Below are 18618 nucleotides of genomic sequence, written 5' to 3' on the forward strand. Positions count from 1 at the left end.
AATCAGGCAAAAGAACATGTCCTTTGATAGAACTGTATGTTTCTTTACTGTGCAGAAAAGGAGAATGGAGTTCGCCCTTAAGTAACAAAACAGCACTTTCATTCCTGGGGTACGATCATCCCATTAATATACCTGCATTATATAAGTATTTTAAATATTTAAATATTAATATATTTAAGATGATTAAAATTGCACTTATTCACTATTATGTCAAACCAGTTTATGTTTTTTTTTTTTTAATTTGCTGGGGTACCAATAAATGTCACTGCATGCCACTGCATTAATAAAATACTGCGGTAATTGTAGCAGGAGGACAACTGCAGGAGTTGGTGATAATCACATTCACACTCTAGCTTATCTCTAAGATACTACTCACCAATGCTGAATTCAAACAATATAAATATTAGATAACATGTTTTCGTATTGAACTACTGAAGGATGAAACATTTGCATTTTATTGAAATTATAACAAAGTCAGTAAAACTGAAGAATATATTCGATTATTCATAACATTTGAAAATGTGATCTTCAAAATAAAATTATAGCAATTTGAATCTCATAGTAGTATTCCATGAGCACAGTACAACAGCATACAAACCAATTTGTAAGTAATCGCTGGTTTTGAGAATGATGAAGACTATATTGAGAGAATTCCCCTGCAGGTACTCATATTTTCTAAGACTCAACTGGTTCATGGACATCACCTAAAATCTCCATTCAAGTATACAAATTCCCAATTTTATGCCAGTCTTTGTATATACAAGACTGAACACACCTAACTGATATCCACTAACACTTCCAGCTACAATAAGAGGTGGAAGAGGAATGTTTCACATACCATACTTAAGCTGGTAAGCATTCAGTATTCTTAACGTAGATAGCACACAATGCATCAGAAAGTCTTGTAAAGACAACGAAAAGCCCTACCAGCTTTGTGACATAGAAAAAATTAATGGCACAATAGTAAAGCAGGACAGTAATTAAAAATAGAATAAAGAAAATAATGAAACAAAGAAGCAAGTAAAGTTTTAAGAGAACTAAAAAATTGCTTTCATAATGAAAATTACGAAAAAAAAAAAACTCATTATTTAAACAACAGACTATTAATTTATAAGTAACTTCAGAAATTGTGGTACCAAACTCATTCTAAGGAGAATGAACTTGTACACAAGGTAATACTTACATTTTCAGGGATACTAGGCAACTGGAACTGATTAGGACAGGGACAAACGAACATCTATAAATTAAAAAACAAACATTCGTGAGTGTCAAACCAATGAAATTACACTGATAAGGACAAATTATTTTTTTTGTAAAGTTTATGTTTAGATTAGTACACAATGCTTCTGAACCACAAATTTAAGTCATTTTATCTTACGTTTCAGTCACAAAGAGTAATTCTGTTTGAGAGGTCGAAAGTAAGATTCTTCTAGCCTACTTTACATAACACATTGTAATCATCAAAGGAGTAACTTTTTACATTTAAATCTGTCTTATTTTATGTAGATCATGCTGGAAACAAGGTAATTCAATGATGCAGTAGTTTCAATTCTTTAACATTATTTTCTTGCAAAAATTTTATCAGATTAATTTTAGAAAGTATGTCAAAAATTAAATATATAGGGTGAACCATAAGTAATGTCATTAATTTCAAGGGGTTATTCCTCAAGACATTTCAAACAAAAAAGTTTAATACAAATTTGCTCGTTTTTGTTTCCTTTTCGAGAGAAAAATTGTTTTATGTAAAAAATTTCATAGCGTATTTTGGGAAAATCATTAATTGAATTTGCAGTATGCTCAGTCAATTTAAGAGAGCAGTGTATTATAATAATAAATTATTGAAAGAATTTTAGTTCTGTCCTTTAATTGTACAGAAAGTTGATCCAAACAAATGTAACATTTTAAAATTTCTTTGCAGAACAAAAAGTTATATTTGTTCAGATCAAATTTCTGCACATATAAAGGACAAAACTAAAATTCTTTCAATCAATTGAATCAGTCGGAGCTAAAAGGAACTAAGTCACTTTTCACAACTTTTCAGGAGAAGCAAAAAACATTCCACTAATAACTCAGATATTATATTTTTATGTTATAGAAGACAAAAGAATATTTAAAAGTCTTAGTTCCTTCTTCCACCGTTCGATGCACATGATATCCGTTTTTGCTCAAATTGTTGCATAACCCAAAACTGCATATTTTGACTTAGTTCCTTTTAGCTCCGACCGATTCAATTATTATCATAATACACTGCTCTGTTAAACTAACTGAGCATATTGGTAATTAAATCAATGGCTTTCCCAAAACATGCTATGAAATATTTCATATAAAAAAATTTTTTCCCTCGAAAAGGAAAAAAAAAGCGAGCAAAACTGTATGAAACTTTTTTGTTTGAAATATCTAAAAAAATAGCCCCCTGAAATTAATGACATTACTTACGGTTCATCCTGCTATGGGGATAACAAAAAAAAATTGTGCTAATTACAAAAAAACAATATACATACTTCTCGGCCATTATTAAAAGGAACCTGAAGTGTACCCCCAGGATCTGGCACATTGCTATTATACACAGCATCCAGAAATCTCCACAGCTCATCTGACTTGGAACTGTGGTTAATCTCTGCGATGTGATTTAGTAACCTAACAGCCCAGAAAAAAATAACAATGAGAAGAGTAGCATTTTTATACATCAAAATAAAAAAAAATCATATAAACTCCAATAATGTTTAAGAATGAATAAAACGAATACAAAGACTTATCACAACAACAAACATCTGAAAAGCCTAGGATAAGATATCTGGCAAAATCTCCTACTACTGCAATTTTTTAACCATCTCAACGAGTCATTTTTCGATTTTTATCAAATCAATATATGGTACCATTATTTCAAAACTAATTCATAGTTTTGATGGTTTGTTATAAAGATTATTGCTGTACTGAATCCAAGAAGTACTGTTAACAGTTTTGAATTTTAAAACAGGAGATCAGACATTCTGTGAATATTACTAAAAGACATAAGCACAGTAATACGTACTTATAAAATGATTCATGCCATGGAAGATAGCTTAGCACCACAAGGGCTGTTTCAGTTTTTGGGTCATGTCGGCAAAATCCGAAAGTCCACTTAGAATCAATACTTGTCAGCACAAAGGAATAATGCTGCACAATGGTGCTGAAATTAAACAAATCACACATACATAGGCCTATTATGTTAATACGAGTAGCAACAATGTTATATATATAATTTATTTCAAGAAATAGTCTGCCCAGGCATCCTGGGTTGCCAAAAACACAGAATAACACACATATAAGAATAGTAATGATTACAGTAAGATAGATGAGCCAAATTTAAATGTGAACTAGGAGCTTAAGTTTAAGAAATAATAAATTTGTACATATATTTGTAACAATCACACACTAACGAATAGAAAAAGGGGGGGGGGTATTATGATATTCCGTATAAATGATTTTTCAGAATTGCCACAGACCCTTTAATGGTTGAAGTAATTATTTTTGGAATGATGTCATGGATTCCAAATGTTTTGATAGTGTTTACAGTTGATCGTGGGATGGTGCCCCTCGCTCCGATCATTAAACCATGTACTTCCCAGGTGCCTTCCATCTGATATTTTTCTCGAAAATACGGAATAGTAGGCTCATAAATTTGTTGTTTTTCTTTGTTGACCTCCGATGGTTGGGTCTGGCTCATCTCAAATCTAACAGTTGGGTCCAGTATAAAGCCTTTACTATTAGTCTTGTCTAGAGCCACGATGTCCGCTCTTCTAATTCCGCCGCCTTCAGACGCAACGCAGTGCACCTCTTCATGGACCTCGAAGGATTTGTTTCTAAGGGCTTGTGCTATTAGTTTTCGAATGTTATGATGGCGTGAATTTCTCAGGAGTTCTCCATGCTGACAGGATCCTAGGACGTGTGCTAAGGTTTCAATCTCGTTGCAGTATCTGCAACGGAAACCGTCCAAGGATCTCCCATGAAGACTTCTCACTGGTGCTACGTTAGCATTCATCTCAATTGCGTCCCGCCATTCAGAGGAAGATAGACCCTCCTTAGAAAAAATCCATTTATTTCCGGGAGTATATTCTTGAAATAAAATAACACCTTTTCCTTTATGTGGAAGCGCACACCATTTGTCGTACTCTTGTTTCCTAAGATTTTGTCGTAGTTTATGGACATTGATGTTACTTATATCCAGATCTTCAGGTGGAATTTTTAACTTCCTGGAACATACTTTCTTTTCTGCTGCTATGTTCCTTGTAGAAACGACAAGAGGATTCGAGGTTCTCAATAATGTGTTGCAAATATTGAGATGCTGTAAATATGCTTCCCATTGAGCTTTGAAAAGGCTGAGACCCTTATATTTACGTTCGGTGTACAACATCGCGTCGGGCGTGTCTCCTGGCAAACATAAAATTTCCTTCACCGAACTTTTAATTAACTTATCCACATCTTCGAGAAACCGGTCAGAAAGCTGGTGAAGGGGAGCATTTTGAAGAGGATAAACAAGTATAGGCCAAATATACATATTTAAAACATTGAGTTTTTGTTCTGGTTTCAGAAGATAAGTAGATGTTAAAGCTTGGATCTTATTATTTAAATTATTGATTACTTTGGCAATGTCAAACTTAATTTCATCAGAAAAATTAATCCCAAGGTATTTGATTCGTTCATCTCCATCAATACTATTAACAATTGATCCTCCAAGATTCAATGTCGTACTACTTAATTTTCCTTTCTCGATAACGATGGTTTGAGTTTTAGATTCATTTAGACTTAATCCGATCTGCTGTAATGACCGTTTTGTCATGGTAAATATTTCAGATGCAGCAATTGTACTTTTAGCAACAAGTGCAATATCATCCGCAAATCCTAATGTTACTACATTATTTAGATCCGATACAAGGTCATATCCAAATTCTTCAGCCACACTAGGCTCGGATAATTCATCAAAAATGTGGTCTATGCTGAGATTAAAAAGCATTGGGGAAAGAGGAGCGCCTTGCATAACCCCTTGTTTAAACGGTATGGGTTTTGTTTTATGGATTCCAACCTCTATCTGGGTTTCATTTCCACACTGTAAATTTATAATTAAATCCTGTAATTTTTGGGGAAGGGCAGAATTGTGAATGACAGATTCCAAATGCCGATGTCCAACAGTATCATAAGCTTTATGCACATCAAGAAACAAGATGGTGACATCTTCTTTTTCGATTTTGGCCTTACGAAGAACTGAATTTAATATAGAGGCATTAATCTGTGCACCAGCAGTAGATACAAATCCTCGTTGGTTTTCATTAAATTCTACGTATTGTTGCATTCTTGAACAAAGACACCTCTCCAAAACTCTTCGAATTACTGAACAAATGGTTATAGGTCGATAATTATTTGGGTCCTTTTTTTCTCCACCTTTATATATAAGAACAGTTCTAGCTTTCCGAAAAAAATTAGGTACCCAATTGTGTGATAACATTTTAGTTCCTATTAATGCTAAAATTACTGCAACTTTTTCACATTTAATAGTTCGCATCAATATTTTACCTGGTCCTGCAGAAGTGTCAATCGAAATACCTTGCAGAGCTTTAAGAATTTCTTCCTTACTAACAGTATCCAGAAATTTGTTGTTAATATAATCTTTGTCAACTTCAGTAATATGGTTCGGATAATTATCCAAGTGATGGTGGTTTACATTATTAAATTTATTATTAAACGTAGTTTCAATCTCATTTACCGGAATACTTAAAGGACATTTCTTTGGTTCAAATATTCGACGAACTGCTTTCTTTCTTTGGTTTTAACTTCATATTGCAAAATTAATTTTGATCAAGAACAAAGTTCTCATTTGTTAAGAGAAATACGACAATGTCATTAAACGTAAGTGTAGGCCTGTTGTTCAGTAATGAACGATGATTAACTTTGTGAGTTTTATGTGTGTGAGCTTTCTGCCAAATCAGTCCCTTTCCATAATGTGCTTTTATTGTCCACTAAGTGAACTTTAAACAATATCGTATTTAATCGAATCAATGGTATGGATTATTCATAGATAAAAAAAAGCAGTAAGTTGAGCTTACTGAACTATCTTTAAACACACATAACACTTTACACAACACAAATTTCTGAATATCTTAGTAGGTCGCTCAGTTTAAAAAAAATAACAACTGAATGTTTATCTGTGGAAGCTGACAAGGCATTACAACCGCAAATTATATTTTACCGAAATTAACATAATTATATATTAATCATAACATCAGTATCCTAATCATGAATTAATTTTATACAGTATAGACTACATAAAACGAGTAACCTGTCCGGAATTGTAACCCAAAAGAACCATACCGATATTTATAAAATAATCATAGGCTACACAAGACATAATGATTTATTATGTGACAATTCGCCGCTGTGGAGTAACAGTTAGGATGTCTGATCTTGAAACGAACGGGTATGGGTTCAAAACCTGGTTGCGACAAGTTACTGGTTGAGGTTTTTTCCGGGATTTTCCTTCAACCCTTGAAGAGCAAATGCAGGGTAACTTTCGGTACTGGACTCTGGACTCATTTCGTTGGCATTATCGCCATCATCTCGCTCAGACACAAGATAACCATAGCAATTGTAAAAGCATCGTAAAATATGATTTAAAAAAAAATCATGTGACAAAAATCAAAATCACTATTAGCCTATTATATACTACCGCGTAGCACGTATGGGCGAATCCAGAAATACATATAGAGTGTTAGTTGGGAGACCGGAGGCGAAAAAGACCTTTGGGAAGGCAGAGCCGTAGATGGAAGGATAATATTAAAATGGATTTGAGGGAGGTGGAATATGATAGATTGGATTTATCTTGCACAGGATAGGGACCGATGGCGGGCGGCAATGAACCTGCGGGTTCCTTAAAAGCCATTTGTAAGTCACTATCACTGATCCTTGATACAACTGCACACATATAAACATACATTTACGCAACTACAGTATATCAGCATCTCATTCGACAACCTAGTGAAGTTCAGTTTAACCAAACTTAATCTACCGCGTACTGCAGTCTTTATACTATCCAAAAACTACGTTACTAGAAGTCTTGTGAACAACATCGTTATCAAGTTCGATCATGACGTATTTTTCTCAAAGTTGAATCCTATTCCTACACGTTATAGTAGTCTGAATAACAAGAGTTATTATTTGTGCTCTTAAAATGTAAATGACCTCATTCAATAATCCCTAGAACCTAACGTTACACATATAAAATTTATTTCATGAAAACATCCCAAATAAGATAATACAACTTACTTCGGAAAATCACATGGATATGCAAATTTAGGGACAGATTTCAACACTTCCTCATCTCTGTAAGAATCTGGAAACTTTTGAATGATCCATGCTTCCTTGTCTGGAGTTTGTGGCCCTACAACTTCACAGAAGCATTGAAATAGATGTTTTACATTATCCCTGAAATAAGTATTTTAACATTAAACACATATATTAGAATTAGCAGTTAAAATTAACAAATACATAACAATTTTAAATTGCTGTCATATTATTGGCAACTAACTTCAATAATAGAAAGATGTACATATAAATTTCACATTACATACCGTATTCTAGATCCCATTTTCGTATAAAAATAGTACACCGCCCGTTCATTTTCATTATTAATGGTCTAATTTGCTATGATTTTCTAAACCATACTCCACATAAAATAAATGACAGGTCCATCACACAACTGCAACACATAACCAATCCTGACACGAACATGGACCAAACACTCAAGCAGACAAACAAAATGAACATTCCAAAGATTAACACCAAAGACTATATAAAGATAGCTTTTCCCAAGACACCGAAGACGAGACCACAATCTCCTATATACAGTCACGAAGTTTGGGATGATTTTTTGCAATTCTCGCGATAGTTGCTAGCCGCTTGGAGCGCTGTAAGTACTAGAACAAAGAGTTTGCAATATATAACTAGACACACCAATGGTGCTAGTTTCACGTACAAAATTGAACCGCTGTTCGGCCGCCATTAAAGGGAGTTGATGCTTCGACAGGAGTGCAAGCAGTTCATGCTTATTGAGGAGTACGAATAAATAAATATAAGTACACTTGAAGGGAAATAATAAGAAAATGGTGAAATACTGCGCCGCAAATAATTGTTCGACCATAGCTACTATTGTAGGATGCCCAGGAAAGCATGCATATCTTAATATTTGGAAGAATGTTCCAAATGCAGTTCCTCCTTTGAATGTGTTTACAGAATGTCGGAATATTTCTTGGATAAAGTTTTTCCAGAAACACATTAATCAGGTTTATAAGGTTGATTTCAACAATGTATGTTAGGGTTAGGTGCCATCACATTACAGTGGATTATAATAGCAGAGTGCATAAGAAAATCCTCAGACTATATATGTCTAAAACTGCTTTGTTTCACAATAAATGAATTAATCATGTAATTTTCGTTTTGTACAGTATGTACTTCAAGTTTTTGGTTGTATTAAATGCAAAGAAATTAATGAAAAGATAGCTGATGGCCTAGCTAGGCCTATTATTACCACTACTATTAGGCCTACTATGACCACTACTACTAGGCCTACTATTACCACTATTACTAGGTCTATTATTTCCACTACTACTAACTAGGTCTCACTACTACTAGGCCTACTAATACCATCAAAACTAAGCCTGCTAATACCATCAAAACTAGGCCTACTATTACCACTACTATTAGGCCTATTATTACCACTACTACTAGGCCTACTATTACCACAAGACTAGGCTTACTACTACCACTAATACTATACCTACTATTACCACTACTACTACGTCTATTATTACCACTACTACTAGGTCTATTATTACCACTACTACTAAGCCTACTATTACCACAAAAACTAGGCCCACTACTACCACTAATACTAGGCTTACTATTACCACTACTGCTAGGCCTATTATTACCACTACTACTAGGTCTACTATTACCACTACTACTAGGCCTACTATTGCCACTACTAGTAGGCCTACTATTGCCACAAAACTAGACCTACTACTACCACTACTACTACACCTACTATTAGGCCTACTATTACCACTACTACTACGCCTGTTATTACTACTACTACTAGACCTAATATTACCACTACTACTAGGCCTACTATAACCACTACTACTAAGTCTACTATTACCACTACTACTAGGCCTACTACTACCACTACTACTAGGCCTACTATTACCACCACTACTAGGCCTACTATTACCACTACTACTAGGCCTACTAATACTACCAAAACTAGGCATCCTATTACCATTACTACTAGCCTATTCCCACTACTACTAGGCCTATTATTACCACTACTACTAGGTCTATTATTACCATTGCTACTAGGGCCACTATTACCACTACTACTAAGCCTACTATTACCACTACTCCTTGGCCTACTAATACCGCTACTAATTGTATTAAAATGTCTGTACTGACCTCTAACTTGGTGGTCATCAACTACGCAATGAATAGATTGTTTTGTAATAAAATTTATTCTCATTATATTTTAAATCAGTTTCCAGAATTTTTATGATCTCATATTTCACCACTAAATATTTTCTAAGCCCGATATACCTTCCTCTTCCTTTGCACGAAAGGACTGAAATATAAAGCATTTTAAATATTACAGTAAATATCCATTATTATGTCCTTAAAACAATACTAGTAATACTGAAAATTAATGTTGACCTTGCCAATATTCAGTATTTCACATACTTATCCCGAGTGTATATGGGTGATTTAATTTATTTTTTAGAATATCGCCAAAGATGAAACATTATAATACTTTAATAAATATAGCGCTCCTCTGCCATTCATGTTTATTTCATCACGACTCATCCTTTGTAAAAGATGTTTAAAACAGTGTCTATTACCAGGCTACATCAATGCATTGTGGTACTGTTTTCGAATTTCGCGCCGCAAAGACTCCCTTTAATGGCGGATGCTAGCCGATTCAATTTGTGACATTTTTCTTACCTGCCACTCACGGGTATGTGTCTCTAGGTCTCTAGTAAGTATTACAAAAACTTTGACTAGGAACAATAGACTGTGCCACAGCCATCGTGATCTAATACAGGCCGTAAGGCAGACTCGCACGAAGGGCGGCATTTCAACCATGTAAATTAGTTGGAATGCATAAACAATAACATATGTTTCTATAAAATGTAGTGTAATTCCATTAATTAATTTAAAACAATGATTATGAGACACTTCAGACATAATTAACTTGTGAGTTAAGATGTAATATTATTTATGGTGTGAAAATTACATTGTTCCTATGTGTAATACCTCCCTTTATTTCGATTAAATATTGCGAAATTCTTGTATATTGAATAATTTCAAGGGAAAAATTGTTCCGGGACCGGGTATCGATCCCGGGACCTCTGGTTGAACGTACCAGCGCTCTACCACTGAGCTACTCGGGAAACTCCACCCGACACCGTCTCAACCACAGTCTAAGACAACAGTCACGAAACTTCAACACTTTTTCTGCCAACATTCGCGACACTAGCGCCCAAGCGGCAGGCAAGGCACTGGCCATAGTCTCGTTCAGCCAGCACGTGCTTTAAAGGGATGCGAGATGTTATAATAACATTTTAATCATGCATCGGAATAAAGGCAATGTGTGCAATGACGAAAATTGCAGTAACAACAAGTTTAAATCTCCGAATTTGTCGTTCTTCAGATTCCCTAAAGACCATGAGAAAATCATAACTCAGGAATAACCAATAATCCACGTTGTAGGTAGCCTACGTATTGTGTTCTATAAAACATTATTATTACTTATTAGTTACCTATTTGTATGTCAGGAAGGAGAGTTTAAATAAAAACAAAGTAAATACCTGTTACAGTATATTATTTTTTTGTAGAAATCATATGTGTAAATGTGTAACCATTCCGATTTTGGATAATGTATCTACAGTTTTTAATGCAAGTAATTCCATACTTTTTGTATTCGTGTTTTTTTTTCTATATATTTTTCAAAAGTTGAACGTTATATTGCATTCAAGTAGGGATATTGGTGTTAATTTTTCAAGAATTCATGGAGTATTGTAATCCTTTTGCAAAATATTCACTTCTTGAATAAATCCAGACTGTGTCGATAGATTTCTGATGTGTTGGTGTAGATTCATGTGGCAGACGTATTAAGTTCTCAAGAGCCTTTTTAAATTTAATATAAAAAGCAATCTTTTCTGTAATAATTTGTATGACTGCTATTGGTGTTGATTTTACATTCCCAGTGATTATTTGAGCTGTTCAGAGCAGAAGTGGTGTAAGTCAAAATTAGGTAATGAGATTTAAAGTAAATATTCTGTAAAATACAGCGCAAAGTAGCAATTAATATATCCTTCGTGCTATTCACTGACTACTAATAGTTTAAATAAATTCAATATTAACTGCTACTTTGCGCTGTATTTTAAAGAATGTTTACTTTAACCCTCATTACCCATTTTGACTTACACTACTTCTGCTCTGAAAATAAAATTAGGCCTACATTTTCTGAGTTAATTGAAGTCACCATTTTGCAACAAAATTGTGTGTTCATTTATTTGTTTTCACCTACGTCATATTAAAAGTAAGGGCATGTAAATTACGTATTATATAGGTAGGATAAGTTAAAATTAGGCATTATGTGTGAAAACTGGAAATGTAATGTAAAATGCGGTAAACTTGCCATAAACATTTAAACCATAATATCAGCACTATTTGTCACTCAAAATAATAAAGGAAATACCGGTTCTTAAGAAATGAAAAATAATAAACTTCATAAATCAATGTCTGTCATATTAAGGTTTAAATCTTCCCCTTTTTTATTTTCAAGTTTACCTCAGAGGCCGAGTTTACCCCAATTTGCGGTATGGAAAATAGTTAATTTCTCAGGAAATAGGGAGAGGAATTCACCACACAATGTAACCTACAATTTTGAAGCTACTAATTTTGACTCTTCTCACAGGAAATATAGAGTTCTAATGATTCATAAATATATTCAGGAATGAATTTAATTAACCATCCACGTACGAACAATTATATTATTTCAAACCATGATACGTGAACAGTTCCATGATTCAGTTGTAAGGAGCAGAAAGAATTACGTTTAGTCTCAGCTTCTGAAACTTGTAGATTAACTGCGTGTGAAATTCTTCTAGGATTCTAAATTAAAATTAATAAGAATCATATACACTTACTGTATAGCATAAAAATATAAAAAAAATTACGCAAAACCCGTTTTCTGATATGTTATCATATGTCGTGTGCACACTTTTAACTTGCCTGCCGCTAGAGGGCTACTGTCGCGCCAGCTGTCAAATGTTGGCATATTTTATACGTATGAGTTGCATGACTGTATGTCTTAGACTGTGGTTATACAACATTGTAAGCAGACGAATTTTTACAACTGTGGACGCTTAGTTCAGATCTGCCGTGTTTCGCGGTGGCACCGCAAAGAGCGCTGCACAGGACAACATGGCCACTCTATAGTCTTCTCTTTCTAACTCGTTGCTGTGCAGCGATGACACGTTGAGTATGGCGGGCTGGAAGGGGGAAGGAGAACGGAGCTTTTCATTGGACCTCACGTGAAAATGTCGTCTGCTAAGGGTACATACACGTTGGAGCAACGATAAACGATAAAAGAAACGATCTATACTAAAAGGCAGGTTATCAACCGACGAAACAGGAAGTAGTTGGATTGACAAGAGGAAATTGCGGGTTAGAGGGGTAGCCTGTGCAATGATGACACGTTGAATGTGGGGGATGGAGGCGAGAACGAGAACGGAGTTTTTCATTGGACCTCGCGTGAAAATGTCGTCTGCTAACGAAAATCTTGCAACGGAATCACGGAGACAGTGTAGCCAGTTCATTTACAGTACCACGTGCATTACGAGTCGCATTTCGTACCAGCGTCATTAGCTTGTGCTTTCTTAAAAACAATAATTTTAATTACTAATATTGTTGATAGTGTTATCGAGAACTATAGACAGTAGTTACTTTAAACATATCGGTGACAAACGTTGAACACGCTTTGAATCTCGCCCCACTATGTGGCAAGCAAAGACGTTATAATAGTATGGTGGCAAGAGAGCTCAGAAAGAGACCAACAGAACGTTGCTTCCGGTTTAGTCGGTTTCATAACCTGGCTTTTAGTATAGCGACAAGAGGTATTATCAAAGAATCAAGTGTTCATATCGGAGCAACGAGGTCGTGGGAAGCGAACATTTTGATTTATCAGTAGAAGATATTCTATGCGTTCACTTAATGAAAAAAGATATATAGGAAATATCAGCTGCTAAATTCAAGGTTTATATAAGTTAAATACGTACAAAATTAAACCAGTTTCTCATCCCAAAGATAGTATAAATTCGTTGTGTTGTGACTGGTTCTTGTGATCACATAACATATCACCAATAAATACACAACTGATCAATTTGCCAATATCTACAATAATTAATTTAATATGCCGAAATAATAATAAATCGATTAATATTCGGATATATTGACAACCACCGGTCATTATACAGATTAATATTATCTTAATCAGAGATCATATAAACAAGACCGAAGAAAATGGAACTTTTCTTTTTCGTCGCTTTTATAGCGTTTCTTCGCTTTTATCGTTACTCCAATATGCACACCCAGAGCCTTCTTTAGTTACATGCCGGGGCCATACGTCGGCAACACTGTAATTAACTGTCACCCGGAGGCCGACCGTACAGTACACGTATTTGTGCTAATGCCGATTTTCAATGTAAATTAATGTTACAATATAAGTGTGTGTCGATGGAATTAGGTTTACGGTCGTACCAAACGTTAATTGTTGATGTATTATAAACTAAATGCGTGTTGGTGATAAAAAAAAACAAGACAATAAATGAAAATAAAATGGTTGCAGTCTTTGGGAATTTTTATGGTTATGGATGACAAAGTAATTGACTATTCTATTAAATATTGTATAACCACATTTTTATATTCTTATTTGTTGTTTGTGTGCATCAGAATTCTTGTCAAATTGTTGGGTCTCGCCTTCTATATCAATAAAGTTACGCCGTTGGTTTTCAAAGTCATTGTAAACAGCTGTTTTGTGATCCCATAAGTGTTGCAGTTTTGGTGAAGATTCGGAATGCCTGCTATACGTCAGAACTATCTATAATTTATAGATGCATATAATCACTTCGTTGGTTTGGTCAATGTTACTTATGTCCCGCCCACTATAGAGACATAGGCCAATTTTACACATATTTAGTATAACTTGTTGCTTCTCTGACAGGTTAGGTTTGGTTAGTTTAGGTTTTTGTTATAGCCTATCTTGCACATACGATTATAGCGCAACATTGGCAGTGATAAAAGTGAAATATTCGTTCAGTGGGCGTTGGATTCTCTACATTCACCCACTTCGTATTTACAGGTAAAGACCACTGAGGTTAGGCTAATTGATACATACATACATGTACTTAATAGATAATGTTGCGTTTTGTTACGTATTATGTTTAAGGGATGTGTTTTCGTTTTTTCATAGATTGTTTTACTTGGTTTAACTGTATTTACATCCTCATACTTTTATTATAAAAGGAATGTCAATAGTTTCTTCTGTTTACATTTATTCTAGGCCTATTTGCATAATTCACATTCTTAGCTTGTTTTCTGTAGTTATATTTATTTAAAATTATATTTTAAAAAGTTTATAACAAATAATTTAGGATAACATTATTGTTATGGTGACTGACCAGGTTCAAACTAAAACTGGCTTCCTGGACATATGAAATATTTATAGAAAAGCACGACATAATCACATGAAATTTAAATGCATATGATATCCTATATCTTTGCTGTCAGAGGTGAAACAACATTAAGAGGCAAAATATTGTCAATTTACTAGCCACATAATGGTTAATTGATTGGAATAGGGTATTGCGAAAGTACGTCATTATTTTATTTATTTTTGGTACAAGTAACATTTCTTTAAGTATTTATTTATTTCCCCTTGTACTATCAATAAAAAAACAAGTATGTTTTAATTTTTTTCCAATTATAAGTTGCTGGCGATAAAAACAAGACAGTAAATGAAAATAATATGGCTGCAGACTTTGACAATTTTTACTGTTATTAGTAATGACAGAAAGTGATTGACCATTCTTGTAGACATTAAATATTTTATAAACTGCATTTTTATAGTTTTACTTGTGGTTTGTAGTCCGGCAGAAATGTTGTTCAAGGGAGAGTTGTAGGATCTCGCCTGCTGTGTATCAATAAAGTCGGTCAGGTGAGTTTCTTTGCAAATACCTATTTTCTGTTCCCACCAGAAGTTCAGTAGTTCTGTTGAAGACTCACAATACCTGCTGTTTGTCAGAACTATTTGTAGTTTGTAGATGTATATAACTGTGTTGATTTGCAAAGCTTGTTTATTTTTCTTTGTAATTAGTTATAAAAGTGTTTTCTTTTCACTTCGTATTTACAAGATTAAAGTTCGCTCAGTTTAGGCTAATTGGCACATATTTGGTAGATAATACTGTGTTATGTTACGTATATTAAAGATATGTTTCTGCACTTTTTCGTAGACCTTTATACTCATTGGCCTAACTGTATTTGCATTTTGTTATATGTCGATAGTTTCCTTTTTTTGTAATTTTTATGTTGTTTTTTGCACAGTTTACATTTTTAACTTGTTTCCTGTAGTTATTTAAGATTATATTAGAAAAAGTTTACAACAAATAATTCAGAACATTAACGTTATGATGACAGTGGCCAGGTTCAAACCAAACACCATTGAAACAGATGAAACATCATTAAGTTGCAAAACATTGTCAATTTACTAACCACAAATTTGTTAACTGAATGGAACTTAAGAATACTGCGTAGGAACTTACGTCTTTATTGCATTATTGATTTTATTATTTTCGGTCCAAGGAATATCTTTTTATTTATTTATTTACCTTCGTACTATCAATAAAAACATGTTTTTTTTTTGTAATTTTTTAAGTGGCAGCCTTTGTATGTAAGTAGCCTACTTACGCCGTATTCTGCAGTATAGCTAATGGATTACAATAAAACACTATTTTCGAACCCGTAATAATTTACATCACTAATCTGAATCTTGATCTTACCTTTGTGCATGAAGTAATATTGAAAAAATACGCATTACGTATAACGAAAGCAATGAGCAAACACAATATCACTCTAAAATCTCCCGCCTCCACTCTGCGTTGCCAAACCTACCCATGCCCCGGCTTGTAACTAAAGAAGGCTCTGGCACACCTCAATGACAATGCATGCTTCAATTCTCCCTGATATAGCATCGCTGTTCCTTTTATCGTTTATCGTCACTCCAACGTGTACGTACCCTAACGAAAATCTGGCAACGGAATCACGGAGATAGTGTAGCCAAGCTTCCCAGTTCCTTTGGAGTACCACGTGCATTACGAGTCGCATTTCGTACCAGCGTCATTAGCTCGTGCTTTCTTAAAAACAATAATTGTTGATATTGTTATCGAGAACTATATACAGTAGTTATTTTAAACATATCGGTGACAAACGCTGAACATGCTTTGAATCTCGCGCCACTATGTGGCAATAGGGCTCAGAAAGCGAGCAACAGAACGTTGCTTCCGGTTTATAGTCGGTTCATTAGTATAGCTTGCTGGATTTCGAGGGTAGGTTCAGCCTGGTTCAGACTGTCCGTGTTTCTGTGATGAATTCCAAGGTGGCTGCGCGGATAGGTCGCCTGCGTGCTGACTGGCTGGCTCCCGTGTTGCCTACGGTGATGGTAGTTGTTCACACGGAGCTCTTTTCACAGTTCAAATTGGAAAATCATCTGCTGTTTCATCGGTTTTTTTTATGTTTAATATTGGTCGACCAGCAAACTTGCTATACAGACCACTGTTAAATTATGGAATATCACATGCTGAATATCATGCTGAGGTTGGCTCTAAAGGTTCCTCTAATTAATTTAAATTAATTAATTAAACATTTTTGTGAATTATGTGAATAAAAATATGATGATTTTCTGTGTTGAATGTATGAAGAGTCGTCAGTATCACGAAGAAGGATGTCTTGAGGAAGTTTCCTTTTAAATCTAGATGGCTGACAAGATCTTGCTCCAATGTTATATGTCACAGCTCCAGGAACACCAGGAAGTTTGTTGAAGAAAGATTTTGACATTGAATGGATGTACTGTTCTAGTGGAAGAATTCCCAATTCTTGATGCAGTTGTTGATTTCTTACAAACCAGGGGGCATTTGTTGCAGTACTCAGGAACTTGTTCTGGAGAACTTGTTTTTTTTTCTCAAATGACTCTTTCTTCATAAGTACCAGGTCGAATTTGACCCTTTCCTTTTGACAGAATTGTAGGAGATCATATGATAAGTTATAACCTAAACGTTATCTACCAATAGTAGAGTGAACAAATTGATACGGTCATGTATGAGGAACCGGTATATTTTTACTTATTAGTGGATTTGGATGGTTGTGGAGGGATGCTAGAAATTTTGTACGAAGAGTTTTGATACAATCGTCGACCTGGTTGGCAAGTTGGTATAGCGCTGGCCTTCTGTGCCCAAGGTTGCGGATTCGATCCCGGGCCAGGTCGATGGCATTTAAGTGTGCTTAAATGCGACAGGCTCATGCCAGTATATTTACTGGCATGTAAAAGAACTCCTGCGGGACAAAATTCCGGCACATCCGGCGACGCTAATATAACCACTGCAGTTGCGAGCGTCGTTAAATAAAACATAACATTAACATTGATATAATCTGAAAAGTATAGTATCCCAAGATCATCATACAGTTGGCTATTTCGGATGAGATAGTCGGCTCCAGTGATGGTTCTACAGATGGCTCGTTGAAGTCCGTCTAGTCGTTTAAGATGTCGGGTATGTGCTTGAGCCCATATTTCACAGCAGTATGTCATGTAGGATCGAATTAATACTTTGTACAGCATTGTTTTGATATTTAAAGACGTATAACTCTTGAAAAATGAGTAGAGAAGCATATATCTTTGGAAGGCCTTCTCACGAATATGTGTGACGTGATGTTTAAAAGTAGGTCTCTTATCAAGAAGAACTCCAAGATACTTGACGGTAGTTCTGAAAGGTATATTTTCATTTTGGATGGTGAAGGGCTGAAAGTGCCGCTGAAATCTTCGTGTAAAAACGACTGCTTGCGACTTGGAGCCATTTATCTTGAGATGCCATTTTGTGGACCATTGGGTTATGATATTTAAGGCTTCCTGCATTTGTAGACAAGCAAACTGAATGTTTATGTGCTTAGTATAAATAACAGCGTATAGCATAAGTTTACATTTGGATTGAATTGGTATATCACAGACATATGCACAGTACAGTGTTGGACTTAAAACCGATCCTTGAGGAACTCCTTCAGTTATTGTGTGAGCGTTAGAGAGATAGCGTCCGTCTTGAACACGAAAGGTTCTATCTGTAAGATAACTGGCGATAAGTTGAATATAATTTACAGGAATGTTAAGATTGTGAAGTTTATATAACAAACCAGTGTGCCAGACAGTATCAAAAGCTTGCTGGATGTCAATAAATGTAGCTACTGTATGTTGTCCAAGTTGAAATCCTCTTT

At 34.8% G+C, this 18618-nt stretch overlaps 1 protein-coding gene across 4 annotated transcripts in view; it reads right to left on the minus strand.

The window, feature by feature from the left end:
- Positions 1-7771, minus strand: part of LOC138696410 (DENN domain-containing protein 1A-like) — a 67462-nt gene extending 59691 nt beyond the window's left edge. For 3 of the 4 annotated variants that reach the window (XM_069821350.1, XM_069821351.1, XM_069821348.1), the window contains exons 1-5: positions 7602-7771; positions 7297-7455; positions 3032-3169; positions 2502-2637; positions 1184-1237 (exon numbers count right to left, since the gene is read on the minus strand). In XM_069821350.1, the coding sequence (XP_069677451.1) occupies positions 1184-1237; positions 2502-2637; positions 3032-3169; positions 7297-7455; positions 7602-7618 (504 nt within the window). In that variant the 5' untranslated portion in view covers positions 7619-7771. Of the gene's footprint in view, positions 1-1183; positions 1238-2501; positions 2638-3031; positions 3170-7296; positions 7456-7601 lie in introns of those variants that run through there. The other variant, XM_069821352.1, reaches the window with a different exon arrangement.
- Between the last annotated feature and the right edge of the window lie 10847 nt (positions 7772-18618).

Source organism: Periplaneta americana, chromosome 3 (assembly GCF_040183065.1).
Source record: "Periplaneta americana isolate PAMFEO1 chromosome 3, P.americana_PAMFEO1_priV1, whole genome shotgun sequence".
Taxonomy (NCBI): Eukaryota; Metazoa; Arthropoda; class Insecta; order Blattodea; family Blattidae; genus Periplaneta; species Periplaneta americana.